General features: G+C 39.1%; 2 protein-coding genes and 1 long non-coding RNA gene across 10 annotated transcripts; 1 reads left to right on the forward strand and 2 right to left on the reverse strand.

Annotated features, from left to right (window-relative positions):
• Positions 1–3,255: 3,255 nt before the first annotated feature.
• Positions 3,256–14,027, reverse strand: Usp16-45 (ubiquitin specific protease 16/45). 3 transcript variants are annotated; one of them, XM_022841837.2, is made up of 11 exons: positions 13,360–14,027; positions 11,185–11,476; positions 10,620–10,894; positions 10,031–10,329; positions 9,460–9,744; positions 8,781–9,092; positions 7,988–8,522; positions 7,171–7,511; positions 6,821–6,951; positions 5,952–6,190; positions 3,256–4,987 (listed from the first exon to the last, which is right to left on the reverse strand). In XM_022841837.2, exons 1-11 carry the CDS (start codon positions 13,433–13,435, stop codon positions 4,809–4,811), a joined length of 2,964 nt encoding a protein of 987 aa, XP_022697572.1. In that variant the 5' UTR covers positions 13,436–14,027; the 3' UTR covers positions 3,256–4,808. The 3 variants fall into 3 exon arrangements, with proteins under 3 accessions (XP_022697572.1, XP_022697571.1, XP_022697570.1); XM_022841836.2 differs by having other exon boundaries at positions 5,916–6,190; positions 7,988–8,519; positions 13,360–14,023; XM_022841835.2 differs by having other exon boundaries at positions 5,916–6,190; positions 13,360–14,023.
• On the forward strand, positions 12,593–23,190 carry LOC111265297 (uncharacterized). 6 transcript variants are annotated; one of them, XM_022841853.2, is made up of 6 exons: positions 12,593–12,611; positions 19,276–19,571; positions 21,678–21,908; positions 22,191–22,344; positions 22,489–22,647; positions 22,944–23,190. In XM_022841853.2, the coding sequence occupies exons 2-6, from the start codon at positions 19,393–19,395 to the stop codon at positions 23,037–23,039; spliced, it is 819 nt and encodes a 272-aa protein (XP_022697588.1). In that variant the 5' UTR covers positions 12,593–12,611; positions 19,276–19,392; the 3' UTR covers positions 23,040–23,190. The 6 variants fall into 6 exon arrangements, with proteins under 6 accessions (XP_022697588.1, XP_022697587.1, XP_022697590.1 ...); XM_022841852.2 differs by lacking the exon at positions 12,593–12,611 and adding an exon at positions 14,338–14,753; XM_022841855.2 differs by lacking the exon at positions 12,593–12,611 and adding an exon at positions 14,341–14,753 and having other exon boundaries at positions 22,212–22,344.
• LOC147752834 (uncharacterized) lies at positions 20,108–21,082 on the reverse strand. The gene is made up of 2 exons (XR_015313002.1): positions 20,835–21,082; positions 20,108–20,733 (listed from the first exon to the last, which is right to left on the reverse strand). It is a non-coding gene; the product is annotated as an uncharacterized LOC147752834 (long non-coding RNA).
• Positions 23,191–23,458: the final 268 nt, after the last annotated feature.

The raw sequence follows: 23,458 nt of genomic DNA on the forward strand, positions 1-23,458 counted from the left end.
GTAAAATAATACAATGGTTTACCATCGCAGAGGTTTATCATTTTTTAGTACCAACAACAGTAAGAATAACCGCCTACGAAAGACAGTAGAACAGTTTCAATGTGTACTGTGTGAAAGCGCACTCTTTCCACGAACGGAACCTGCACGCTTGTGCGAATTTCCACAAACAATAGAGAAATTGTTATTTGGCATGTAATCAGGGACCGCTCATTTATGAGAAACACCATTAGTCGCTCAGCCGTTTTTTGTTCAAAGGTGTTCACATGATTAATTTCAAATGAAACATGATCGGCGCTAGTTGTTAGTCTTGTCGAGGTATTATGTAACACGTTAATAGATACAACACATCCTGTTGAAAATTAATGAATGGAATACAGATGCATTTGCCGTCACCAGCTGGCTATCGCAGGGGCAAAGAGGAAATTAATTCATTTGAAGATACCGCGTAACCGCTGTTCATTGGCTTGGTGCTACGGCGTGTTCGATTCTCTTCATAGCGAGCTCAATACAATAGGTTAGCAAAGATAAATACGTACTTTTCAAATGCTCTATAGAATAATTAACAATCTAATATAAATAGTTAGTATTAACTAAAGGCTATTATTTTATTATAGGCTATTTATTATTATTAATAAATCAACCCTTAGTCCATTTAAGGTATATTTTAAGAGACATATCTATGAATAATGTGTTAGAGTCTAGATTACCGAATAACGACGCTGAGAACTAACTTATAACACATAAAAACACCTTACTGGCGATGGATCTCAAAATGAAATTTCAACATTGTTCAATATATAGTAGTCTGCTCTGACTCTGGGAATGCTGGTTCTGGAAAAACGAGCAGTTTGACCGGCCCAATAATCTCACCGAACATGCATGGATCGATTGCTAATAACTTTTAGCTCAAAATCTAGTTGATAGAAAATATGAACGAGACAGGTCAATCCATTACGGATTAGTGGAAATCCCAAACGTAACGAGGAACTTGCATTTTGGCTTTATTTTTCATTGAGGCCATAAATTCCACTAGTACAGCTGTTATCGGCTCAATCTAATCTTTTTTTTGCAGGTGAAATACCTGACACACTAATACGACGTTACCTGACAAATAAAGCTCGAAAATGGTGGCCCAAGTGCTTCTAAAGGAAAAAAATGTTATAAACGCTACCAGTAGATTAGATATTTATAGTTGGGTATGATCGTGTAATTCCACATTATCGAGCATTGGTATTTATCTAGCCATGAACGCATGTGAGTCGTGTGCCTACGTAAAGAAATAATCTTTTGGATTAGCTTTATCATTGCATAAAAGAGTATTTAAAAAAGACTCGAATAATAAAATATTTAAGTGAAGACTGAATTTTACTTAAATTAACTTTGCTACAGTCTCGACGAGTATGTCTTACACAAGGAATACAGAAAGGTACACGAATACATAGCCGAGTTTTTGAATAGACTTTCTTATGGCCTATGCAGCATGTCTGTGTATGTGTGTGTACTCATGTGAGTATCTATGTATTTATTTCTTATGCTGTTCTCATTGTTATTTTCATAATATATAATATAATTTCATAATAATACTTTTAGCTGCTTGTTTAACATAGTCTACATTAGATTTTGCCAAGCCACACACAAATCAACAATAACGCTGGCCACTACATTACCATCGTCACTGCTGTGCATGGTGCCTAGTAAGATCGATTGCATACAACCTATCTGGGAAGTCGCCAATTCTCTGCGACACTTTCCAACGAACTGCTCGGTGGACTAACTGATACACGTCATCCCTTTTCCAGCCATTAATTGTGCCCCGTGATAAAGTATTGTGTCACTGGCATAAACTGCATGCACAACTTATCGTTATCCATGTATTTTCTATTTCTGACCAGTGGGGAACAGGACGTCACGAATGGGACGGCACCAGAAGTACAGAACGGACGACTGATAATTTTTTGATGCCATCGTTTTCGTTTTGTTCGTAGTGTTGCTTCTGCGTGCACGAATCACCCTACGTGTACGACTGTCCGCCAGTACTTAATTAACAATATTGTAATAAGTGTTATTTAGTCAAATAACTAAGACCCGGTGTGGGGCAGTGAATAAAGTTCGCTTTGTATATAGTTCGTCGTTGCGTTAGTATATAATGACTATTAGCAGGTTAAAAGTAATCCTGGGAATGAACGCAGAAACAAGTGGAGCTTTTGCCAGACGGAGAGTTTGCTAAAATATTGTTGTCAGCCGCGCTTCTTTTGGTCCGAAGTAAATTGGTCTACTCGACTCTGACCATTACTATTATTATCACTGTAAGGATAAATGATGAAGAAGCTTACCCAGTTATCATTACACGCCATCGGAGCGACAGGATAATACCGTCTTGATTTTATTTTTTCTTTTAACAAATAACAACACTATTTATATATTTAACATGCTAAATATACGATGCTTCTTTATGTATACATGATGAATTTCCCCCTAATTGGCATACTGCGCTAAAATATGATCTGGTTTCTCTCACCGAAATATTAGCCTGTTCTAAAAAATGAAGGACGGTTAAAGCAAGTTGGACCCCGACACTATTCCCCTTAAAAATCGATGTTCTTATATCCCCGAAGAAGATGGCCAAGAATGGTTCATTTTTTAAACAATTTCACGTTAAACCGCGCAGTATTAGATTAGCCTACATCCGATACCTGAGATTTCCATCAGATCGGTCCCTTCATGAATAACGCATCCATTTCCATAGTGTATGCCACAAGGAACATTTACCAACTGGTAAACTATGTCATGGACGTAACTTCCTTTTTAAATCAGAAGGATATTGTTTTGTAAAGGATGCTTTTTTAAACTATAGATAAATAGATTTTTGAATTAATGCCAAGTTAACATATCGCAGGCTTTCATTTTTACAAATTTAGAAGCCCCAGAACGCCTTCCTTTGGCTATACCTAAAGTTTTGGCAGTAACGTTTAGCCTTAAATAAGAACGCTTTGCTCATCTGCCTAAAAATACTTATCAATAATTGAAAATAACACTAAAAAAGTAGCCGACACCGAGTCTAAAATTTTGCGAAGCTTATCTAAACCACTTCGGTATTATCTGGTACATGCAGTTTCGTCGAAAAAGTGCAGCATAACAAAAGCAGCGTTTAAAACTAGCCTCTCTCCACGAAACCAAAATGGCTAACATCGCGCTAATCTAAGAGCTTTCACGATTTTTGTTGTGCCCCTCCCCCACAAATAAAGATAATTCATATTTCGGCTGTTTATAGAAGATTTATATGCGAGAAGTCAAAGTACGATTTTCGTCGTTCAATGCTCAAAGTTAAACACCAGGTTGTGGTCATGTCGTATAAGTTCCATATTCAAAGCATTCGCGTTCATTCTCCGTTCGTTATTTAGCTTTTCACCTGTACTCTTTAATCTCTCTCATTCCTATTTCTGTCAGTTGCTTTTTCTCTCATTTACTGGATATCTTTCCCTCTCTCTCTCTATAATATATATATATATATACTACTCATTTACTAGCACCGTATTGGGGCCGCAACATAAGTCATTAGGTCTAATTACCAAGATGATTATGTATATTCCGCACAATTAACAGTGGCAGCGCTTAGCACGTGGCGCTTATCTTTACAAACTATTGACCAGGATGAAGACTACTTATTTAGCCCATTATCTTCATACGGTTAAGAGTTAAATATCGTTCTTTTTCTAGCAGAGCCACTCTTTCACTTAGTTTTTTTCGCAGTTTGAATCATTCAGACCATTATCACCCATTTCTTATCATGCTCTCCCTGTGTGTGCTCGTGTGTACGCCTCCTTAAACGTTACACCTGCATTATATATATATATGTATGTATACCACCATAATCTCTATTTTTTTTGTATTCAATACCCTAATAAGTGTTCTGCCGTTGCATACAACACCTGTATTCATATTATCTATCATTCATCACTCGTACACTTGTTTGCACTTCTTCAAGATTCCACTTCTTTCATTAAGTTCGTCATTTGTAAAAATGCTTTCCTTATCCTCCTGTCATAGATTCGGCTGCTCATAACCAAATATCTTTGAGCCTACTTTTTTAATCTGATTTATAATCTTCGTCTCGTCTTTTGTCTCGTTTTTCTTTCGACACTTGTTTTGCTTCCCGCTTACCCTAGACATAAAAAATGTAACTAACCATCAGCATCACATTCAGTACCTCCTTTAACTCACATCATTTTTGCTTGGCAGGTCTGACATCACGAACAACAGCAGCAGCCCAAATTCTCGAAGCATCAAATTTCCAATATAACTAACTTTTTTGCTTTTGAATTGCTTCGTCTTAAATATGTGTCACATTCATACCACAGCGTCAACACATACTAAAGCGTGCTTACGCTTTCACTAGCTGTTTATCTCAGACATGTATTTAGGCCGGTAGAAGGCGAGTCACGCAACAAACCTGCTGTCACAATCTCAACCGCCATGAATGTCACTCCCGAATATATACCAATTTACTTTTTGTCTATACGGATGAATGTGGTACGCGGCACAGGAGAGCCTTTATGCACACCCCGCCGAAAAAAGTTTATAAAAATTAATCGTCCTTATTAACACGCAGACTCGCTTTTTTTTTAGCTTCTTATATGGAAAAAAGACAAAAACAATAGCGCTCCTTTTTAAATATTTTAGTTACTCGATGTTGACATATGCTGAGAAGATATAACGTGAACGCATAACAACGTGTCTGCTGATGATTGAAATTTTCTAAGTGAGCATTATTATTATTTATATTATCCTTAGTGGCTCAATTTCGATGGCTAAGTCAGTCTCTCGTAAAAGAGAAGGTACGCTTCCGCATTAAGCGCCGAGGTTTCAGAGGTTTCGTGCACCGACGAGTCGCTAATGTGGTACCACCGGCCTTCGGAAATGCAAACCTTAGTTTTTCCCGTCTCTCGTACCGCATCCTTTTGAGCAGCTGCTTTTGAATCAGCCGTACCTTAAAAAAAAAGGGAGAAAAATCAATAAAAAGCGCAAAATAAAAATTAACGAAAATCTGGGTGTAAGTGGATCAAACATACCTTAAACATGATATATAAAGAAGATTGAACTTAGTAAACTTAGCTGAACACACTGGTGAAAGAACGAGCTACGCCGCTACGACGTAGGTCCTTAATAAATCATTTTGACCTGATCTTAGTATAACGATGAATGGTTGTTAATGTATTAATTTAAATATTATAACGGTACATTATTGAACTTGTTAAGCATCGATCCAAAATATCATGCATTTTTGCGCTATCTGTATTATGTTGTGTACGTTTTTTCATTACTATTGTCATTACTTCTATTACTACTATTATTATATATTGTTCTGACATGTATCTATTTTATTCGATCTATACCACTAAAAGTCTGTCTGCATTTGTCTGCTTGTTTGTCGAACTCAAGACGACCCCTTAAGGTCGTGGCCTTGGCTGGATTTGTAGTTCGCTAGAATTTTGTCCTACTAAGTAGTGTGCGGAAAATGGAACCAATCAGCCAAACAGTTGTTTTCAAAAATTTGCTTTTCTCGTAGGCCATGATGCTAATTTGGTTGGTGGTAAACCACGGCAGCAACTTTTCTCATTTTGCATGTTTGAAAACAATGCCTCATCATCATTTATAAATACCAACGCGACCGCCAGCATCGTCCGCACTGATGTCTCATCAGTGTCGCATGACCAAATCTGCTCAGCTTGTCTTGCATTAAAAATGTGTTTAAACTATCTTGTAGAAGGAACTATTAGGTTATAGCCATTAGGGAATAGGTGGGCAGTCTCTGATGTTATTATAAATATGATTACCCTAACATAGACAAGAACGTGTCTAATAGAAAACAAGGTGCGGGGTGAAGCGCTCTATTTAATACTCGTTTGTTCTTGTACCATTTTGCAACACTGATGGGGGCTGAGGGTACGCACTGGCTTGTTCATTTTCTGCTTCTGCTCGATCAGGTGTGTCCGACTCATGTGCAGTGGATAGAGTTCGCTCGGCCTGCTCACAGCGCCTGTGCATTTCTCTAATTAAATCGTCGAGTCCCATCTTGAGTGGGAGCGGTTGCAGAAATTTACAGCCTAGTCCTGTGTTTGGCCGCACCTTCACAAACGCCGTGTAGTGCCCCCCATGAAGGCCACCGGAATGCTCCACAATACCATACAGGCTAGTAATCACGAAAAAAAAAATCAAACAAAATGACTAATTTAAGTTTGTCTGGTTCACTAAAAAAAAGAATTTTTCTTTACGCAAAGTCCCGTGAATTTTTTTAGATAAGCTCAATTTAAGATCTACAAGGTAGCATTGGGACATTGACTAGTTTTTGTAAATGTAATGTTTGAAAGCGTATATTTGCAGATATATTGCGCCGATGGAGAGGGAAAATACAAAACAAAAAGAATAGTAGGTAAAAACTAGTTTAGCTTTAAAGCTTTTTCCAAATTTCAACAACGCCATGCTCTTTTGCCACAGTACAAGGCAATAGCTAAAAAATTATAGTCGATCGCCATTCTAGAGATGTTTAGTAAAGCGTTTTCGAATAAATGTCGACTCCTTATACTAAATCTTCGGGTATTTTTCTTCCCTAAAGTTCCCTGCTGGAGTCCATCATAATTAATGTCTGCCACACTGTAGCGGTTACATCTAGGTATTCTATGATGACCGATGTTCATGAGGCAAAACTGCACAGATTAAATCACAAATTAAGCAAGCTAAAAATGAAAGCTTTTGTTCGTACGCTTCATATACTTGATTATAAGAACTCTTAATAAATTTGGCCAACGAGGGTCCAACATACCTGTAGAGAATGCTAGTTTGGTCGGGTTGTATTGAAGGCAGATTAATGCATGCTTTACTGCAGTATGGAGCCAAATCAAGGATTTTCGGAAATGAGACACGCACCCCATTTTTTCTTAGACGCATGCCATCCTATAGAGAAAGAAATGAAACATTTGCAACCACACTGCTTCGCGGTAGTTCTTTAATAAAATCCCAAGTCTGAAATACTTTCGAAACCTTAAAAACATCTAAGGAGAACTCTGTTTATCCTAGAATAGCCTATTTGTAGGCTTCATCGTATATATATATATATATATATATATATATTATAGGCACTATCCCGCCTGCCTATCTGCATTAGGTAATTACCTGCATAAATCTCTTCAGGTGAAAAGTAAGTACTGCCGGTGGGATAAGGATTAAGAGCTGCATCTTAGCGTCGTTATGGACGCGTTGCTTGGAGCCATCCTTATTTGGCTTGCCGTACGCCTCCGTGCAATGGTCACATCCGAACTGGTTCTTTCCGGTCAATAGTTCCTCGTCCGTAAACGCAGTGAGGCAAGACTCTAAAGAATGATCTGTTGATAAGTTCCGAGGCACCATGGTTCTGTTGCCAAATGTTGACAGTGACTGTTCTTTCCAGACGTCCATATGTTCCCGAAGAAGCTCATCCTCTTCGCCGTCCGGGCATACTACATCAACGCCGCTATCTGTATTGCAACATAATTATAATTTTTACCAAATGCCAACGAATTCGTTAAGACCTGGATGTCGCATTGAACCTGCAAACTACTAGTGAACTGCTCAAAGCGAACTATCCTTTTATAGAAAGCACCATTCATTTACAAACCAGAAGCATGTTTCTAAACAAGAACTCGATGGACTCAAAACAATATCCCTGCATTTCACAAGAAGTGGCTACTGTATTTGGCTTCAAAAAACATTCGCATGCGTCTAATTCATTTACGCGGATATTTAGATATGTTTCGTCAAAAAGGATTGCTGCAATGATTTACGAATAGATATCTTTGGTGTAAGCGGTTGATCAGAGAAGTCTTGAGACATAACCGGTGTGTTGAGTGTTGTGAAAGCTGGAATAAAATGTTAGATAAGGTAAGGCCTTGAAATGCCAGTAACAAAAACTGGATAAAAAAATGCATTACACTATCTCCAATGTTTTACTAACCGGATCCGTTGGTTTCGTCGCTGGCTCGTCTCCTCTGAGTTATCCCAATTTCACTTACTTTCGCCAAAATCGATTCATCAACTTCTGTGACATTGCTTTCCGCTGTGTCCGGGGGTTCTCGCTTCTGATTCTTTTCATCTTCGGTTTCGCGGTTGACTTTACTTCTGTCCTTCGGACTGCTGCTGTCTTCCCGCTCTGTGTCGTCATGTACGTCATGTACAGGCAAGTCAACGGGCACCGACTCGTCAAGATCTTTGTCCTTCTCACCATCTACCTCCTCGTTAGGCTGGTTCGTTTGGGCGGTCTCTTTTAATGTCGCAGTCGCAACAGTCCGCCCTTCATTGAGCTTTTGTTCCTTTAACTTACACATGCTGTTGTTGACGCTGCTATCTAGGTCGTCCTCAGCTGTACTTCCAGCACTGTCTTCTTTTACTGATGCGGTCTCACCATCATTAACGATTGCAGGACTGTTTTCACGAGACCGCGAGGCATCCTGTGCTTCATTCTTCGTCATGTTTTGCTGCTGTCTTCGCTGCTACAAAAGCAGCACGCCAAACAATACAGACCTCGGTTGAAACAAATTATGTCGGATGCTAGCATTTCTATTTGTTGTCCACTGGCATTAACTGCCACTAGTAAAACTGTCAGAATGACCCCTCTCCATGTGACACCAAGATACATGCTTGTTTTAGAATGACTACGCTTTTAAGAATAAATTTTGCGCATATATCACATTAACGTATATATGACACGCCGGGCTGATGCTGATGGGAATAATATATTTGGAACCTACCTTCTTTTTTGCCTTCTTATTATTTAACTTCAGTTTATTTAGTGATGCGCCCTTCTTCGTGCCATATTTCTCCTCGAGCTCGTCCATTATAGGGTCCGGCTTGCGCTGAGCTGGTGCAGGCATTTTTACTGGTCGAGGGGTCGCAATCGACAAAGATATATCAACAAACGGTTCGAAGTTCTGTGAGGACTTACGACATTTTAGACAAAGGATCGTGTTGATCAGAAGACCACCAAAAATGGTCTCGAGAAACGTATGATGGGTCTGCTTCTTATAAGCATCAATTTGTGTACGCAAATACGGTTTGACACTCTGAAATAACATGTTCGCAATGTTACACACTTGATAGAAGAAAAATGCCAAGTGTTATTTTTACCAAAAAAGTCAAACTCAGTAAATTCATTTGTATATAAGGACGTTGTTGCTATATTCAGTTCATATATATAGTTCAATGAACAATGAAGTCATGAATGCGAGGATAACACCACAGTGTCTTACAGCCTGTTTGCACCAATATGCAGGACCACATGCCAGTATTCCTACATTGGTCCCTAGTAGCTGCTTCCTTGTAGACCAATACAATTAAACATAATTTTTTTTGTTTTCTTTAATACATTTTTTCAATATACTTTTAGATGTTTATAGGGCTTTCTATAGCATTTTTGTAAAAGCAACTTACATCAGGATTGACGTTTTTTTTTAGTCCAAAGTGGCTGAGTATGGTCCGCTTCATACGCTTACTTTCTTCACTGAAGACGCCATCGAAGAGGTGCCGAAGCAACTCGTGGCTATCCTGTTGTGCGAAGCCACGAAACTGTGGAGATTTCTGGCATATATGGCCAAACAAATCGCTAGGACATAGAGTCAGCTGACTTGACCGGTTTCGAAAGAAGTGAAAGAAATCTGCTAAAGCAGAAGTAAGCTCCCCAGCCTCGTGTAGCTTGAGCTCGAGCGTTTTCATGTCCTAAAGTTAACAGATGTAATTAACCACGAGGTTGGCAATAATCAATCGTCATTATGACAGACATAATCTAAGTAACATTAGATCTAAATTGGCGCAAAGTATCGCATCCGATTTCAGTTAGCATAGCTTGTTGCACTCAATACGACAAAAACTTTTGGCAGTTTATTTCGCAGAACTTTTAATATGTTCACTATACGTCAGCTTTGCGGTATACATGCCAATTTGGGATACAACTACAATACTGATCTTGGTACCATTGCATTGATCTTTCAATATAATGACATACTCTTATAACGGACTTCTTCCCCATTGGCTGAACTGTCCACAGGACTCCCCCTGGACTGTTTCTCGCTGCCGCGATGCATGCATCTGTCAACAGATGCGTTTGAGCAAGATTCTGCATGACCGAGTTAAAGAAACACGTGTTGCCGAGGTTTTGGAGACCCTTAGGCCGTTGCAACTCTTCCGTGTCACTAAGAGTAACCTTTACATTGACGTCGCTAAGAGGCGTGCTTTCTTCGCTGGACGGGCTAGGCAAACTTGCATCGAAAGTTGATTTGTCCCTTTTCGAATTTGATTCTGTTTCTGAACCAAAGAACGGAGGCAACAAAGAAATATCAAAATCTCTGTATATGGCAAATATGCGACGGTATATAGCGGTTCTTAAAAAAAAAGGAATTTTTTTCACTTCCAGGTGTCATACAAAGATTGGCATAGTTTACAATGTATTGACTCTTAATCCATAACTTCACAATGGCATTAATCCAAATATATTGCTACATATTTCTTTTACGACTCTTTGTTTCTATGTCATAAGCATACAGTTAAATTTCAACTAAGCTCTATGGTAGCAATGCAGATCGAATATCACTTACTGACTGTAGCGACTCGTCGGAAATCTTTGAGATTATTTCGTTTCTTGTTAGAGCACTCCTGTGGTGGCTGACCAGTTTTGTACCCTTCCAGCTGTTTACTTTTGGTGCTTTGGAGCCCCTTTATTGCTTGATCCAGACTCTCTGTTTGTTGTGGGTTCAAGTATTCATTGCATTTGTAACACCACACCTGCCACGTGACACAGTTCACAGCAATGTCGTGCGAATCCGAATAGGATGCGTTTTGGTGCTTTACTGCATGTTGGTTCTTACTGTACCTGTGCAACCACAACCGATAATTGCTATTGTCAAAATTCTAGTTAAAGATTAAATGTAATAATGTTAGATACGCGTAGTTCTGATTGGCTGTACTTATATATTCATTGTAACAGAACTGAATGACCTTTGCGACCATCCGTTCTGAAGAGAGCAGACGTCGGATCATCGACACTGTCCCCTGTGATGTTTGTTAGTACCGATGCATTCATGTACTATTTCGTTCAAGTAATTAATAGATCTGAAACGCCCTAGCAATAAAATGCGTTCATTGACACCTCTGTTCATTTACCTAGAGCAGCCGCGGTTGGCACATTGCAGACAAATCCAAATCGCATCTGCAGCGTTCTCATCTGTCATTGAAGCTATCGTAGACGTTATGCTTGTAATCGCCGTTGTCGGTCCGTTCTCCTTGTTGTCTGAATCAACTTTATTTTCTTTAATCTCCTCCACTTCTTTTTCCCTGCCGTCTTGCTCTTTCTCACATTGCTTGCAAGCGCTTAAGTCACCGAGTTCGCCAGATGTCCAGGCTTTGCGGAGTCTATTTATGCACAGGGCTTTTCCGAGGTGAGGGCATTTCGGCGCTGAAATCACAAATGACAATAGGGAATTATAACCAGTAATCGTCTTACAACGTTGAAAGATTTGCTGGACTATTTTCAAGTACGAAGTTTATCGTTTGCAGACGACAGCATTAAACTTAACCCTTTCTCATGAAACTTGATGAAAATTTGCTGACTTTCTTTGGGGTTATTTTCAAATAAATGTAAAAAACATCGAATGTCCGTTCGATTGAATGGACATATAGGCGCCATTATCTTATATAGAAGTGCTCAGCTCGCAGCATAATTTTAAAGCTTAGTCTTTTAATATCGTTATGCAAACTGTACTAGAAATCACACGGGATTTGCGATCGCAAAATCCAGCCCGCTTCCACAGTAATCATTTACGGCTCGGTGCCCTGTAGGGACTGCACATGTGCTAGCAAAGCTAGTGTTACCATAGATACCTAATTTAGAGGTCCAAATTAGTTTTATTTGCAAATACGGGTAGAATCGCTCCCATTTTTCCTGTGGGGTACCAAACTAACAAAAATAGATGCAGGGTATAAATTTACAACCAGCAATTGTGAAGTCTACTTCTGTGCAGATGTTGTTTTAAGACAAATAATAAATACAAAAAACTACATAGGCATCAGTTTCTCGTGCAATGTCTACAAGGTTAATAGCGAAGTGCCACTCAATAACAACAATGCCGACACATGTTTAGATGCCGATACATGGGCATAACTTACCTGCCCAAATTTGCAGAGTTTAGCCAAAAGTTATTTGTGGCGATCATTAATAGTACAGTACAGAGATAAGGCGAAATGAGATCCTACAATTGTCAAAACATAGGCCATTGTCTCGGAAATAGACTACATAGTCGTACAGTGTCTGTGTAGTTCTTTTGAATACTTATACAATTGTTGCCGAACTTTTTGTATATTAAAGTTCACAAATCATGCTCATTATCTTGTAAGTAAAAGGTTATCTTCTGTAATTATTAAAGTACGTGAATTATGTTCGTTGCCGACGTGCGCCGCTTATAAAATATATGCTTGCTCTTATGGTGTATAACATCAACAAGGTAATCTCCGGGCGTTAAATCGAAACAACTGATTATTTAGCGAAGCTTCGTTGCAAGCACGTGGACTAGACGCTCAGAGCATTCTGTAACGTAAGCTTGAAATCTTCAAACATACACTCGAACCACTACGAAAAATGAGCAGTGAGAATTTAGGATCATACTAACTGACGCTCAAATTAGCATATTCGTTTTTACGTACATCTAAATCTGATACGACAACCTGATTTTTTTTGCATCGTTCTCCAATCGCTTGCTGTCTATTAAAACATTATGAATAGAACTGGTCACGCTGGATAAACAGCAAATTGGACATATAAGTAATGCATTGTCTGCGTCTTCACTTGCATCCGTATTCCTTGCGTGGTTTGCCATTTCAGTAGTTCAGTATCTAAACAGGTTTCTGTGCAGATTGTTTAGCTTAGTGTAAATTGCATTTTTTTAATTAAAATATTGTACAATTACATATCTGCTATTTTTATGTTACTGACAGCATCATTCGTCTCAAATTACGCCTCCAGGTGTTGGGTGTTTGAACAACTGAGACGAAATGCCAGTAGGAAAAATTAATTTTCTTTTACATAACCAGCTAGTATTACGTCATCGTCGTTTTCGAGTGGAATTACCACTATATATAACCCTGTGGAAACAACTCAGACCCCTTATTAAACTATATTATAAGGGGTCTGAGTGTCTATATATTCCGTGTGGGACTAACACAACGCAAACACGTTTCTTTTCTTGAGTTTAATAGAATCGCCACTGGCATTCCGCGAAGGTCATTGTTGAAGTTTAGAGATCACCGAGTAGTAAAATGATCACTCACAGATGTACTACTAACCAATTTCAAGTTCAGGAGGCCTTTCTTCGACTCCACGCGTGTCCTGGTCGCTGTGACGTCGATTCTTTTTCACCATCGTGACCCTCGCGCAATAATGATTTCACAAAACTACATGGACAGGATGACAATTAGAGCTCGTATAGAAGAATACACTTACGCAACGGCCATTCTATGTTGTTGACGGTGATGCCAGCACTATTTACACATGCTTACAATTAGCGCATACGTTCGTTTCCACAACAACGGGCGGATATACAGTATTTCGGCAGCGAATTGCTTCAGCCCACACTCGCAGTCAGCAATCACAGCACCTGCGTATCCACCGCATAACACTGAACGCCGCGGAGTAGTGGTCGGTTCGTCCAGCGGCCCGCCTGACTCCTGGCTTCTCTACGCCACTCGAAATTATTGCGGCTGTATATACCACGCAAAAGTAATAAGCTTCTTTATATCGGAAATGGTCTTTTTGCTTTGCCGCACCTGTTGTTGATGTTAATTTCTTAAATGACAAAACCGAGTTGTTATGCAGAACCGGCGGAAATAAGAACTGTGTGGCTGCCGAACGACGAACAAATCCAACAATGAACACTCCATCTAGCAATTGAAACCCGCCGGCCACTCAGTCAATTTCTCAGCCACTTAATCAACTAACCATGCATTTGTTGATGTGTGCTTGGCCTCTAAACCGCCAGGTGGCGCCCACGTGTTTGGCTTGCAACATTCAGCCGCGGCTGACCGATGGTGCCTCACTTAATTAGCTGTCCGTTGTTTTATAGATCAGTCGAATTTCATCATAAAGTGTTTACACCAGAGACAGATGATGTACCAGGCTTCGAACCTGCAAAATAAAAATCCGAAATACGAAACGCGCCGTAATCACGGAAAATTCCTAGTCCAGCCAATCTACACGCGTCTAACTATGGGTGAAACTGGGTTATTGGATATTCGGAACCCGACTCTCACTCAGTTCTTGTGGTCGCTGACCCTCGCCGCCATCGACTCTCAGGTGACTGACGACGACGGTGACGAGTGTGAGGTTTCCCTAGCCCATTTTACTTTACCTGTACCTCTTTCAAGTCTCGGGAGGCCGGCCGTAGAAGCAGCTGCAAAATAGTAACGCCATCTGTAACAGTGTTAAGCATAACCTGTAGTGTGTAGCGTACTATGATCACAGCGTGCTGCAGTTGTCAGGAAGGCAAGATCTCCGTTACACATTGCTAGAGCCAGTGATACATGGATTGCTGCTGTTCCTCCTCTGTTACGTATAGACGATGTCGGCGTCATAACATTTGGTGACGGTGTTGAGGGAGCGTGATATTGCGTTAGGGGAGAGAGCGAAGAAGTCGAACGGGAATAAGAACAATTCTTGCATCTTGTAAAACGGGATAAAAACGGTTAGTATTTTCGGCACCGTTAACGACCCAACGAGCAGAGAAAGCTGTCGTGACAGAGAAAGAGTGAGCATGTGAGATGGGCAAATAAATGCGTTATTTTTCAAAATAGCCTTGTTTGTTTGTGGCTTCTTGCAGAATTTTATTTTTTTGATTGCTGCAAGCAAAGATGAAAAAATAAAATCTGATTTGTTTCGCGCATTTTCCCACGGCTACACAAGGAGATCTTTTCGCCTTCTGCTTTCATGCATATTCAAACAAGTACGATAGTATGAGTGCTTTGGGTTTATTTGAATGTGACACAGAGTCGAAGAAATTAAGAGTGACTTAAAATGGGTCTTTCATATACGGATTAAAAGCCGCTAGCAAACAGCAATTCATGCCGAGAGTGCAGCATAACATAGTAACTTGAGATTTATTTTTGACGAATTTATTTGACGAACAAAATAATGAAAAACTGATTTCGTGTTACACAGTCCACATATTCTATATAAGAAGTATCATCAATTTACCTTCCTCTGTTCAAGAAAATGTTACTTTTTTTTATTTCGTTTAGATAGCAGGATTGTGTCGTGTTTGTAACAGTTATCTTACAGTGTCCAATTCGATTTGTTGCTTACAAGGATAAAATTACAGCGAACTCACTTGTATGGAGATGATTATCCTAGTCACCCTTTATATAGCATGGTGGAACGTAGTATTATCGAACGTTTAGTTGATTTTAGAAAGACGGATTCAAATAATAACTCTGACCTATACTCGAATAAAAGTTACCTCAGTATCACAACATTCACAGTAATTGCAAGTTTAAATTTGTACTTACACAAGTGATATCTGATACAAAACAGGTTAGAGTATTCTACGAATCGATTCGAATACAAACATTTAGTATAATCTCCTAATACTTGGTGCCAACAATCACTGAATATTACGGAAATTACTTTTTTGGGAAATGTTGAGAATAGATTAAAGCTTCACCTTGATCTTGAATTTTTTCTACGTTTTCATTTCTTGCCTCGCGCAGAAGATAACTCTTACCGAGTTTCGGCGCTTAAGCTCATAATGCGAAAGTAATGCCAATTGGTCATATATGACTTTCACTATGAGGGTCATTGCGGTTAATAACTTGAAGAAGCTACCTAGAAAGTCGCTACGTTTTATTTACTCTGTTGCTCCAAGATGAAGTCTACCTCTGCATAACAGGTCCGCAATTTACAACGAGAAAAATTGAAGCCCGTCTAAGAAAGCAATGGGAAGGAGCATGTAACAGGGAAGCAATCAGTCGGGTATATGTTTAGAGGTTTAGTTTACCCGAAACCGAGCGATATTCTTGATCCATTCTTCGCGCTCCTCCACTTGTTTTTCGAAACGCCGCAGAACCTTCGAATCGGCCTTTCTCATTTTCTTATTATTATTATTACTTTTTTTTTGAACCTCGAACTTATAAAAGAAGTTAGAGATTCAAAATTCGCAAACTTGCTTGCGAAACAGCTTTTAAGCTCATCGACGGTATTACTTTTTTCCGAGACAGCCGCAGGTCGAATCTGACTTCAATAAAAAAACGCGTCCATGAAATCCGCCATTTGTGTACCCAGCTTCCTCTACGTTCAATATATCGAGCAAAAAGATTTCATAAAATGCGAACGTAATGCGAACATTTAGAACTTATTTCGTAGCTGTATTTCTGTCTGACAAACATGGGGGGGAGCTATCTGACTATAAGGCGTGTTTTCTTTGTCCTTCGTTTGAGGCCTTGCGACGTCATCATGCGTTTCAATGCTCGTAAATCAATGGCGCCCGATCGATTGTAAAGAGTCAACAATCGTCTCTTGTTGCAGCCTTCAGGCGTGCAACTCATGACCTAACTAAAATTGTCCATTATGCGCAAGTTTTTTGCAAACACCGGACAAAGATATTACATTGCAGAAGAGCGATGTCTATCTAAAAAAGTGGAGTTGCTAAACCAATAAGAGAATAAGGACTCTACGAAAAACAGGGTATGTAAATCTAATTGATTCATTGGAATCTATTGAGGTTATAAAGTATCTATAAATTTAATTGTCGTCTATGTTTCATTCATATATGGGAGTTTGCTGTGCTTATATAAACTAATGATTATACAAGCTTAATATTTTTTTTTGTTCTGTTGAATGCATATTAGTTTGGCGAAAAGGCGCAGAGATGAAATTGAATTTTGGTTTAGAGAATGCAAATCAAGTGTTCTCATCGAGTACCAGTGGACTTACATTAGCTCGTTCAAAGACAGAATTGTGATATTAATTTAAATAATCACTTAACCTGAAAGTAACAACAACTTGTTTGTAGAACGATATGAGGATTTCGGTTCCGGAATGTACTGCTTTCTGTTTAGAGAATAAACAACATTGAACTGTAATGGAGACTTTTTCCATGGTCAAATCTACAAGGGATCTAAATATCATTGTAACACTTACATTAAGGCTTAACATTAAAAAAATAGTATATCACCCTTTTTTGAAGTCGAGCTTCAGCAAAATACACATAATGCTGTTAAGTCTAGCGGCTTCAGCTTGGAAGTTAAACAATATTGGCGAAGGAGTCATAATCCTTGCTTCTATCTCAGTTTTTCACAATAATGGGATAAGCTTTTTGACCATATCTAAAAATATAATATTGTTCTTAAACATTTTATTCTGCACCCAAATAGTCTCAGGAGCGGGCTGGCAATAATATTTGTTGAAACAGCTAAGATCGAAGGAAGTAATAGGTTTAAAAGGAGACTATATAGAAGCTTAGGCAAGAATGATTTACTCACTGAAAAAAATGTATGCATTTATATAAATTGTATCAACCAAAATGGCGTATCGCACTTTTTTCGAGTTAGCATTGCAATATTTGAATTGATTTAACACACATTTAAAGTAAGACCGAGCTTTCGCTTAGATTATATTTTATCATACATATGCTTAGTGCCGCTGTACAGTCGTAGCACAATATACTTTAAAAGAATGTTAGAATATTTGATCGCGCTAAGAGATTATCCGGATGTTTACCGGTGCTATAGGAACAGATTGTTGATGTTTGTATCCAATTAATGGACCGTTGGTTATGGTATAAATAGTAGTCTCTAGCAGCATTTGTATAAAGCGCAATGTTAAAGCTCAGACGTTTATAGGACTCAGAGGACGCTTACTATTTTTTCTTATACTTAATATATCTAAGTGTCATAGTTCATTTAAAAACTTCGCTTACTGTTTATTAGTTTACCTGTAAACACTATTGATAAAACGAGTAAAATAAATATCAGCTGAAAGCAATGAGCGTTATTCTATTTCTGCCCCTATTCTAAGTGTACGACCTAAATTACGTATGTAGTAAAAACACTTCGTCCAATGACAGCTGTTTAACTATTACTGTTGATTTCAATATAGTTTTAAATGACACAAATATTATACAAATGACTAATGAATGGTACTCCAATTTTTCAAAGGCATTTACAGCTTGATTGTTTTCGAATACAGAGTTGAAGTTTATCCATATAAAGCCAATGCTATCAATTTCTCAACCAAACCTTTTCACGAATTCGTGTATTTTTTCGAGAAATACTAGCTTATTTGGTTGATTAAATGGTTATGTATTTAATAGATGTAACATTCAGCAGACACAAACCAGTGAGAACACGTCCAGCACGGCAACTAGTGAGATAAGCAAAATGTTAGTAAACAAGCAGTAAGGACGTGGCTTAAACCTACGGCCTGTTTCCGACCTATCCTACTCGTTAACTAGTACGATAGTAATATCATGCACTGGGATAATTTATAGAGGTTTTTCTTTTGTTGAAAAGAACATTCTCATCTATTCATCTAATGGCAAATAATAGACATTTTACATTTCATAACACAAATTGCATAGTGGAAATTGCAAAAAATAGTACTAGAAAAAAGGAGCACTTTCAATACAATATATATAGTATGTCACGCGGATCGGTTGTATGGTTTAGGCCCTTGTATTCGCTAGTCTGTTCTACAAAGAAATGCAACTCATATATTATGAGAAGTTATGCTCAGACACCTTACACTGATATCATATAACAGGTCTTAACAACTAAAGTTGCTCTTCATATTACTATAATTAATTAGATTGATAATTAGATGCTTGAAACGCGTACATGCTCGAACAGTCCGTCTCTGTTATTCATATGATCGTTTTTTTGGCCAAATAAAAGTTATATTATACTGTAGAATTGCAGCAGGATGTTGCAATTGTCCAGAATCCTCAATCATATATTGGTTATGTCGTATCTAGTTTTAGTAATAATCTATTTCTTTGTGACGGAGGGATGTGTTTCACGATACAGGAGGCTAAACTTGGTTCACAGAATGAACTGTTAAAGTGTTAAGCTTTTGACATCTCATATTTGCTTCGCGTAAATTAATCCTTCAAATAGATCTCACTTGTGGCAAGGTAGTCAGTCTTTTTTACTTGTTTTAATATACTCTAGTTAATTCAATTTCTCAAAACTGTTATATTTCCTATAATTTTTCAGAACACCGTGTCTTTAGTCATCGCTTAGTTATCAGAAATCTCGGCATGGCGCCGACCAGATAATATTTGAGGCCTGACAACGTCGATTTCACTCCTTGATCGAGCAGGGGCAGAGCTCATGATCCCGTTGCGGTGGGGGCGTGTAGTGCGCCGAGGAGGTGCAAGGGGTTTTGCCCGAATAGGATTTAGAATAGCCGAATTAGGACCCCTAGCCATTATGCTAGCTGTTATACCTCTACAAGTCTTCGTTTCCTACAAACTCTCCAAAAACATGGACCGCAAAGCTTCCATGGAAGAGTAAGTCGCGGAACAGTTGTGGTATATATTATAAGATGAATACGAGTAAACTAGTTTGTTTTTTAATTTCAGACAACCTTATGCTGCTTTATCTTCAATGAGTGCTCATATGCATTGAGCAATATTGACTATGAAACTTTTGTTCATATATAAATATATAACATAACAAAGGCAATATGCCTATGGCAAAGGTAACGGCGAAACACACACAACAAGCAACACCTTGTTGCTTATTGGTGCGACATTGTTGTCATTGTCACTAATAATAGCAACATAAATTCTCATTACCTTAGTGAATCGAATGGTTGAGAAACAAAACATGAGAACCGGCAAGCTGACTGACCCTTACACACATATACTTGATCTACTCAACGATTTTTTGCTGCCGCTTACTGGAATGATGTAATCTTATTTGACATCCTTAAGGGAAAAGAGATCCATACGACCCATCTTTACAGAGGGCGTTCGGAAGAGAAAACTGCTACGCTAAGTTTCTTGCCCATTTTATCATATCGCATCGACAAAGATTACTCGGAGCTTGTACATGTATCTTTATTGAACAGCATAGATTCCGCACAAAACGCTTCAACCTTAGGCCACGAAACATACATTTCCCGAGAGCGCACCGTGTGTCATCCGCTAAAGCAGGCGCTCCGCGCTGTGCCTGTTAGGGTGTCAAAACTCTTCTAGCGTAGGTGGCGGAATATTCTAGTTTCAACCTTTTGTTGAGTCAACTGACATCCCAGAAGGTGATAACCTGAATCCAGTCGTTCTTTTTTTGCTGCTTAAGGATCTGGTCCTCCGCATTTAAGATCCAGTAGGACACGTAAAAGAGCTGGTTTGCGCCGATGAACTTATCCTATTTGGAAAGGATTAGCTTCACGCCCAGCAATATCTCGCAAGGTTCTTTATTTAAATGATATGGTACTCGTGATCAACATAAGCAAGGAGGTCGCAAAGGCCGCCTCGTTGTTATCGCCGTACTCGATATAGGACGAACGGCTCTGATGTATCTAATCACCTTGAAGTATCTAGGTATAATTTTACTTACAAGCAGCCGAATGTACAAACAGCAAACCGCATCAGAAGCACAGCATGGCATGTGGTGGCGAGTGTGGAAATACCAACTTTCTCCAAACTTTCCTTACAAACGGCGCCAGCCCTGTTTGACATTAAGGTGGGTTAAGTACCTTTCTTCAGAACTGTGGATTATGTGAGAACACCTCTGCTTGGCACAGTTAAAAAAAAAGCTTAACAAATTACCCTTTATTTCTAAAACGCTCTATGAGACTACATGCCATATCATAGAACAGATACGTGTGCCTCTTAAGGCAGCTATTTGCACCGAATCTGGCATGCAAACGTTGCACTATTTCCGCTTATTTAGAATCTATCTCCACAAAAAGATGGCGGAGATCGATCCCGACTTCTACAACAGGAGAAGGCATGACTCATGAAATATGGAAAAAGACAAAAAGGGAACCAACCGATACATAAATACGCACTTCGCAGGTACATGAGTTTCGCTGCATCCTATGTGGTACGCAGGGTTTTCATTTGCCAGGCGCTACGTGCGTTTGCACAAGATTTGGTGAAATATGCCTGAAGTGCCATGTGGCGTCATGTATTGCAGCAACTTCGCTGAACGGTCTTTCAAGCCGGGCCATTAATCTTGAAATGTTCATACATTCACGTAGTGAAACAGCGTTTATGTACGCATAGAAAAACATTTGTATTTCTAAGTTGTTCAGTCACCGTTTGTCAGCTCATAGCATTTCTCTAAATGGCGGTGCTTTGAATCATGTCTACTGTTTCGTAGGTTGTTTGAAGCAACTTAAATTATGTATATTCTAGGGAAGCTGTCAGAGTTTTCGATGTATACTAAAAGTAAAATATCTAGCTGTTTTAACAGAAGTTTAACTTTTCAGTAGGCATTCGTTCCTGAGTACTGTAAAAATGTGATTTCCAGTTTCCACGTGTAAGCTTTTTATATAGGCGGAAACCATGATTTTTGAGAAATGATCAGTCGCGGCTCAATATTAAATAAGGGGACAGGGAACAAAAATTAACGAACTTGATCTGACCTATCCTGATTTCAACGTTCAGGCGTTTTTCAGCTCGTCTATTTACGGACCACTTTACCACGTGGCTTTCATTGGAGCTGTGGCGTCAGCTACACGTTCAGCGAGTGCGGATGGGCCTCATAGGGGATGTGTCGCCACGCAGACTCTATCCAGACATCCCTGACCCGAAGGGTGAATGTCCTGCAGTTGAAGTGATGCGATTCCGCCATCCCCAAGGTTATTATGCTATGTCACATGTGCCACGCGGAAACAGGTTCGTTGACCAGTACGTTGCAGTAGTTGATTATTTTATCAATTATATAATAATACTGATAAAGTATAAATAGCTGTACGCCCTTGGTTAATTACGCCTAGTCACCAAGTGTTCAGAAAGCAATAAAACAAAGAAGATGGTCTGTTCAAGTAGTATAATCTGTTCAAAACGTTCAAAAAGAAGGTCTGTTAAAAAGTATAATATAGAATTTATTTCTGCAATAACTGTCTCAGATAAGCCGGGGAAGAATAATTCACATGACATTAGTTAACGTTCGTCCAGTGTTCTTTTTCTTTTTGGCAGAAATGGCGTACTTTTCCGCGTAGGCAACATTGTCCAGCACCGAATTACGGGCTATCGTGGAGTTGTAGTTGGATGGGACTTACGAGCTCGTGCACCACACGATTGGTTTAAGGCGCATTACGAGCCAGACAACGTAAGACCTGTGTGAGAGCGTAGTATCTTATTATAGTTTTCCGCCTATGGGACTGTAACTCACAACCTTCCAGATATCTAATAAAAATATAAGCAAGAAATTGAAAACTACATTATCTGTTATTCATATGCGGTATTCAAATAGGTACTAGCTGCACATATTCGGTCGGAACCCCACTACGCTGTTCTAGTCGATATCCGGGATCGATCACCACCTCAGATGGTGTACGTGCCCCAGCATTTGCTCATCCGATACCAGCTACCGCAGATAGCTGCCTCTACGCCGCGGGCTGCGTTTGAGCAGGTATTTATTTAGGTGTTTCTCTTTCGTATACTTGTATCTAATACAGCCAATTAAGGCTGCTATTCCAATTTGCAACTAGCTAATTTATCAACATTGTCCTAACAGAACTTAGCGAATCTTATTATCGTGATGAATGCAATAGTTGCAGTCGGAAGGTTCGAACATAATATGAAACATTTTTTGCAACGATAACGCCACTAAAGCTTGCACTAGTATCTATAAATGACTACTTTTTCGTTTCTTATGCCTTCTCTTCTTACTAAAACGCATTTGTTTATGTCGCTTTTTTTCAAAAGGTTGTTCACCCAGTGCTAGAGGATTACTTCGTTGACTTCAATGGACTCAACTACGTTCCTCGACCTTGGCTCAGGGCACTTTATCCTCGTGACTAGCAGTTTATGTAGGTCTTAAGCCGTGACCTACGAATAAATAAAGACGGCAAGACAGACATGCTCATTGAAGGAAGTTACGTAGTTAAAGGAGCAGCACAACAAAGATACCAAAAACCAGAAATAAATCGCCAGCGGGCTATTATCTTCCTTGGGTCTGCGTAATGATTAAGCGAAATTTCCACAGATGAAGGAAAAAGGAGTCACCAACCTCTCGTACCACAAGCCCATTAAACTATTATAATATAACTGAATAATATGCAGTGCTGTAATTGTCTAATACTTATAAGTGTTGTGCGTGGAACTGAAAGCTATTTATTATAAGGCACAATGTGTCGAGTGAATCTTTGCGTTTAAAAGAGAAGGAACTTCAAAAAACGTTCAATTTTTTTATCTTGTTATTTTTGTGTGGGCTTATACAG

Source organism: Varroa jacobsoni, unplaced genomic scaffold (assembly GCF_002532875.2).
Source record: "Varroa jacobsoni isolate VJ856 unplaced genomic scaffold, vjacob_1.0 scaffold_952, whole genome shotgun sequence".
Taxonomy (NCBI): domain Eukaryota; kingdom Metazoa; phylum Arthropoda; class Arachnida; order Mesostigmata; family Varroidae; genus Varroa; species Varroa jacobsoni.

Excerpts from the sequence above, each read along its gene's own strand:
- Usp16-45 (XM_022841835.2), bottom strand. The coding sequence starts at position 13,435 with ATGGTGAAAAAGAATCGACGTCACAGCGACCAGGACACGCGTGGAGTC. Across the intron at positions 11,477-13,359 it reads GCCTCCTGAACTTGAAATTG|CGCCGAAATGCCCTCACCTC; the intron begins GTTAGTAGTACA and ends TTGTGATTTCAG. Across the intron at positions 9,093-9,459 it reads AAAAAAACGTCAATCCTGAT|AGTGTCAAACCGTATTTGCG; the intron begins GTAAGTTGCTTT and ends ATGTTATTTCAG.
- LOC111265297 (XM_022841853.2), top strand. The coding sequence starts at position 19,393 with ATGATCCCGTTGCGGTGGGGGCGTGTAGTGCGCCGAGGAGGTGCAAGG. Across the intron at positions 19,572-21,677 it reads CGCAAAGCTTCCATGGAAGA|GCGTTTTTCAGCTCGTCTAT; the intron begins GTAAGTCGCGGA and ends TTCAACGTTCAG. Across the intron at positions 21,909-22,190 it reads CATGTGCCACGCGGAAACAG|TGTTCTTTTTCTTTTTGGCA; the intron begins GTTCGTTGACCA and ends ACGTTCGTCCAG.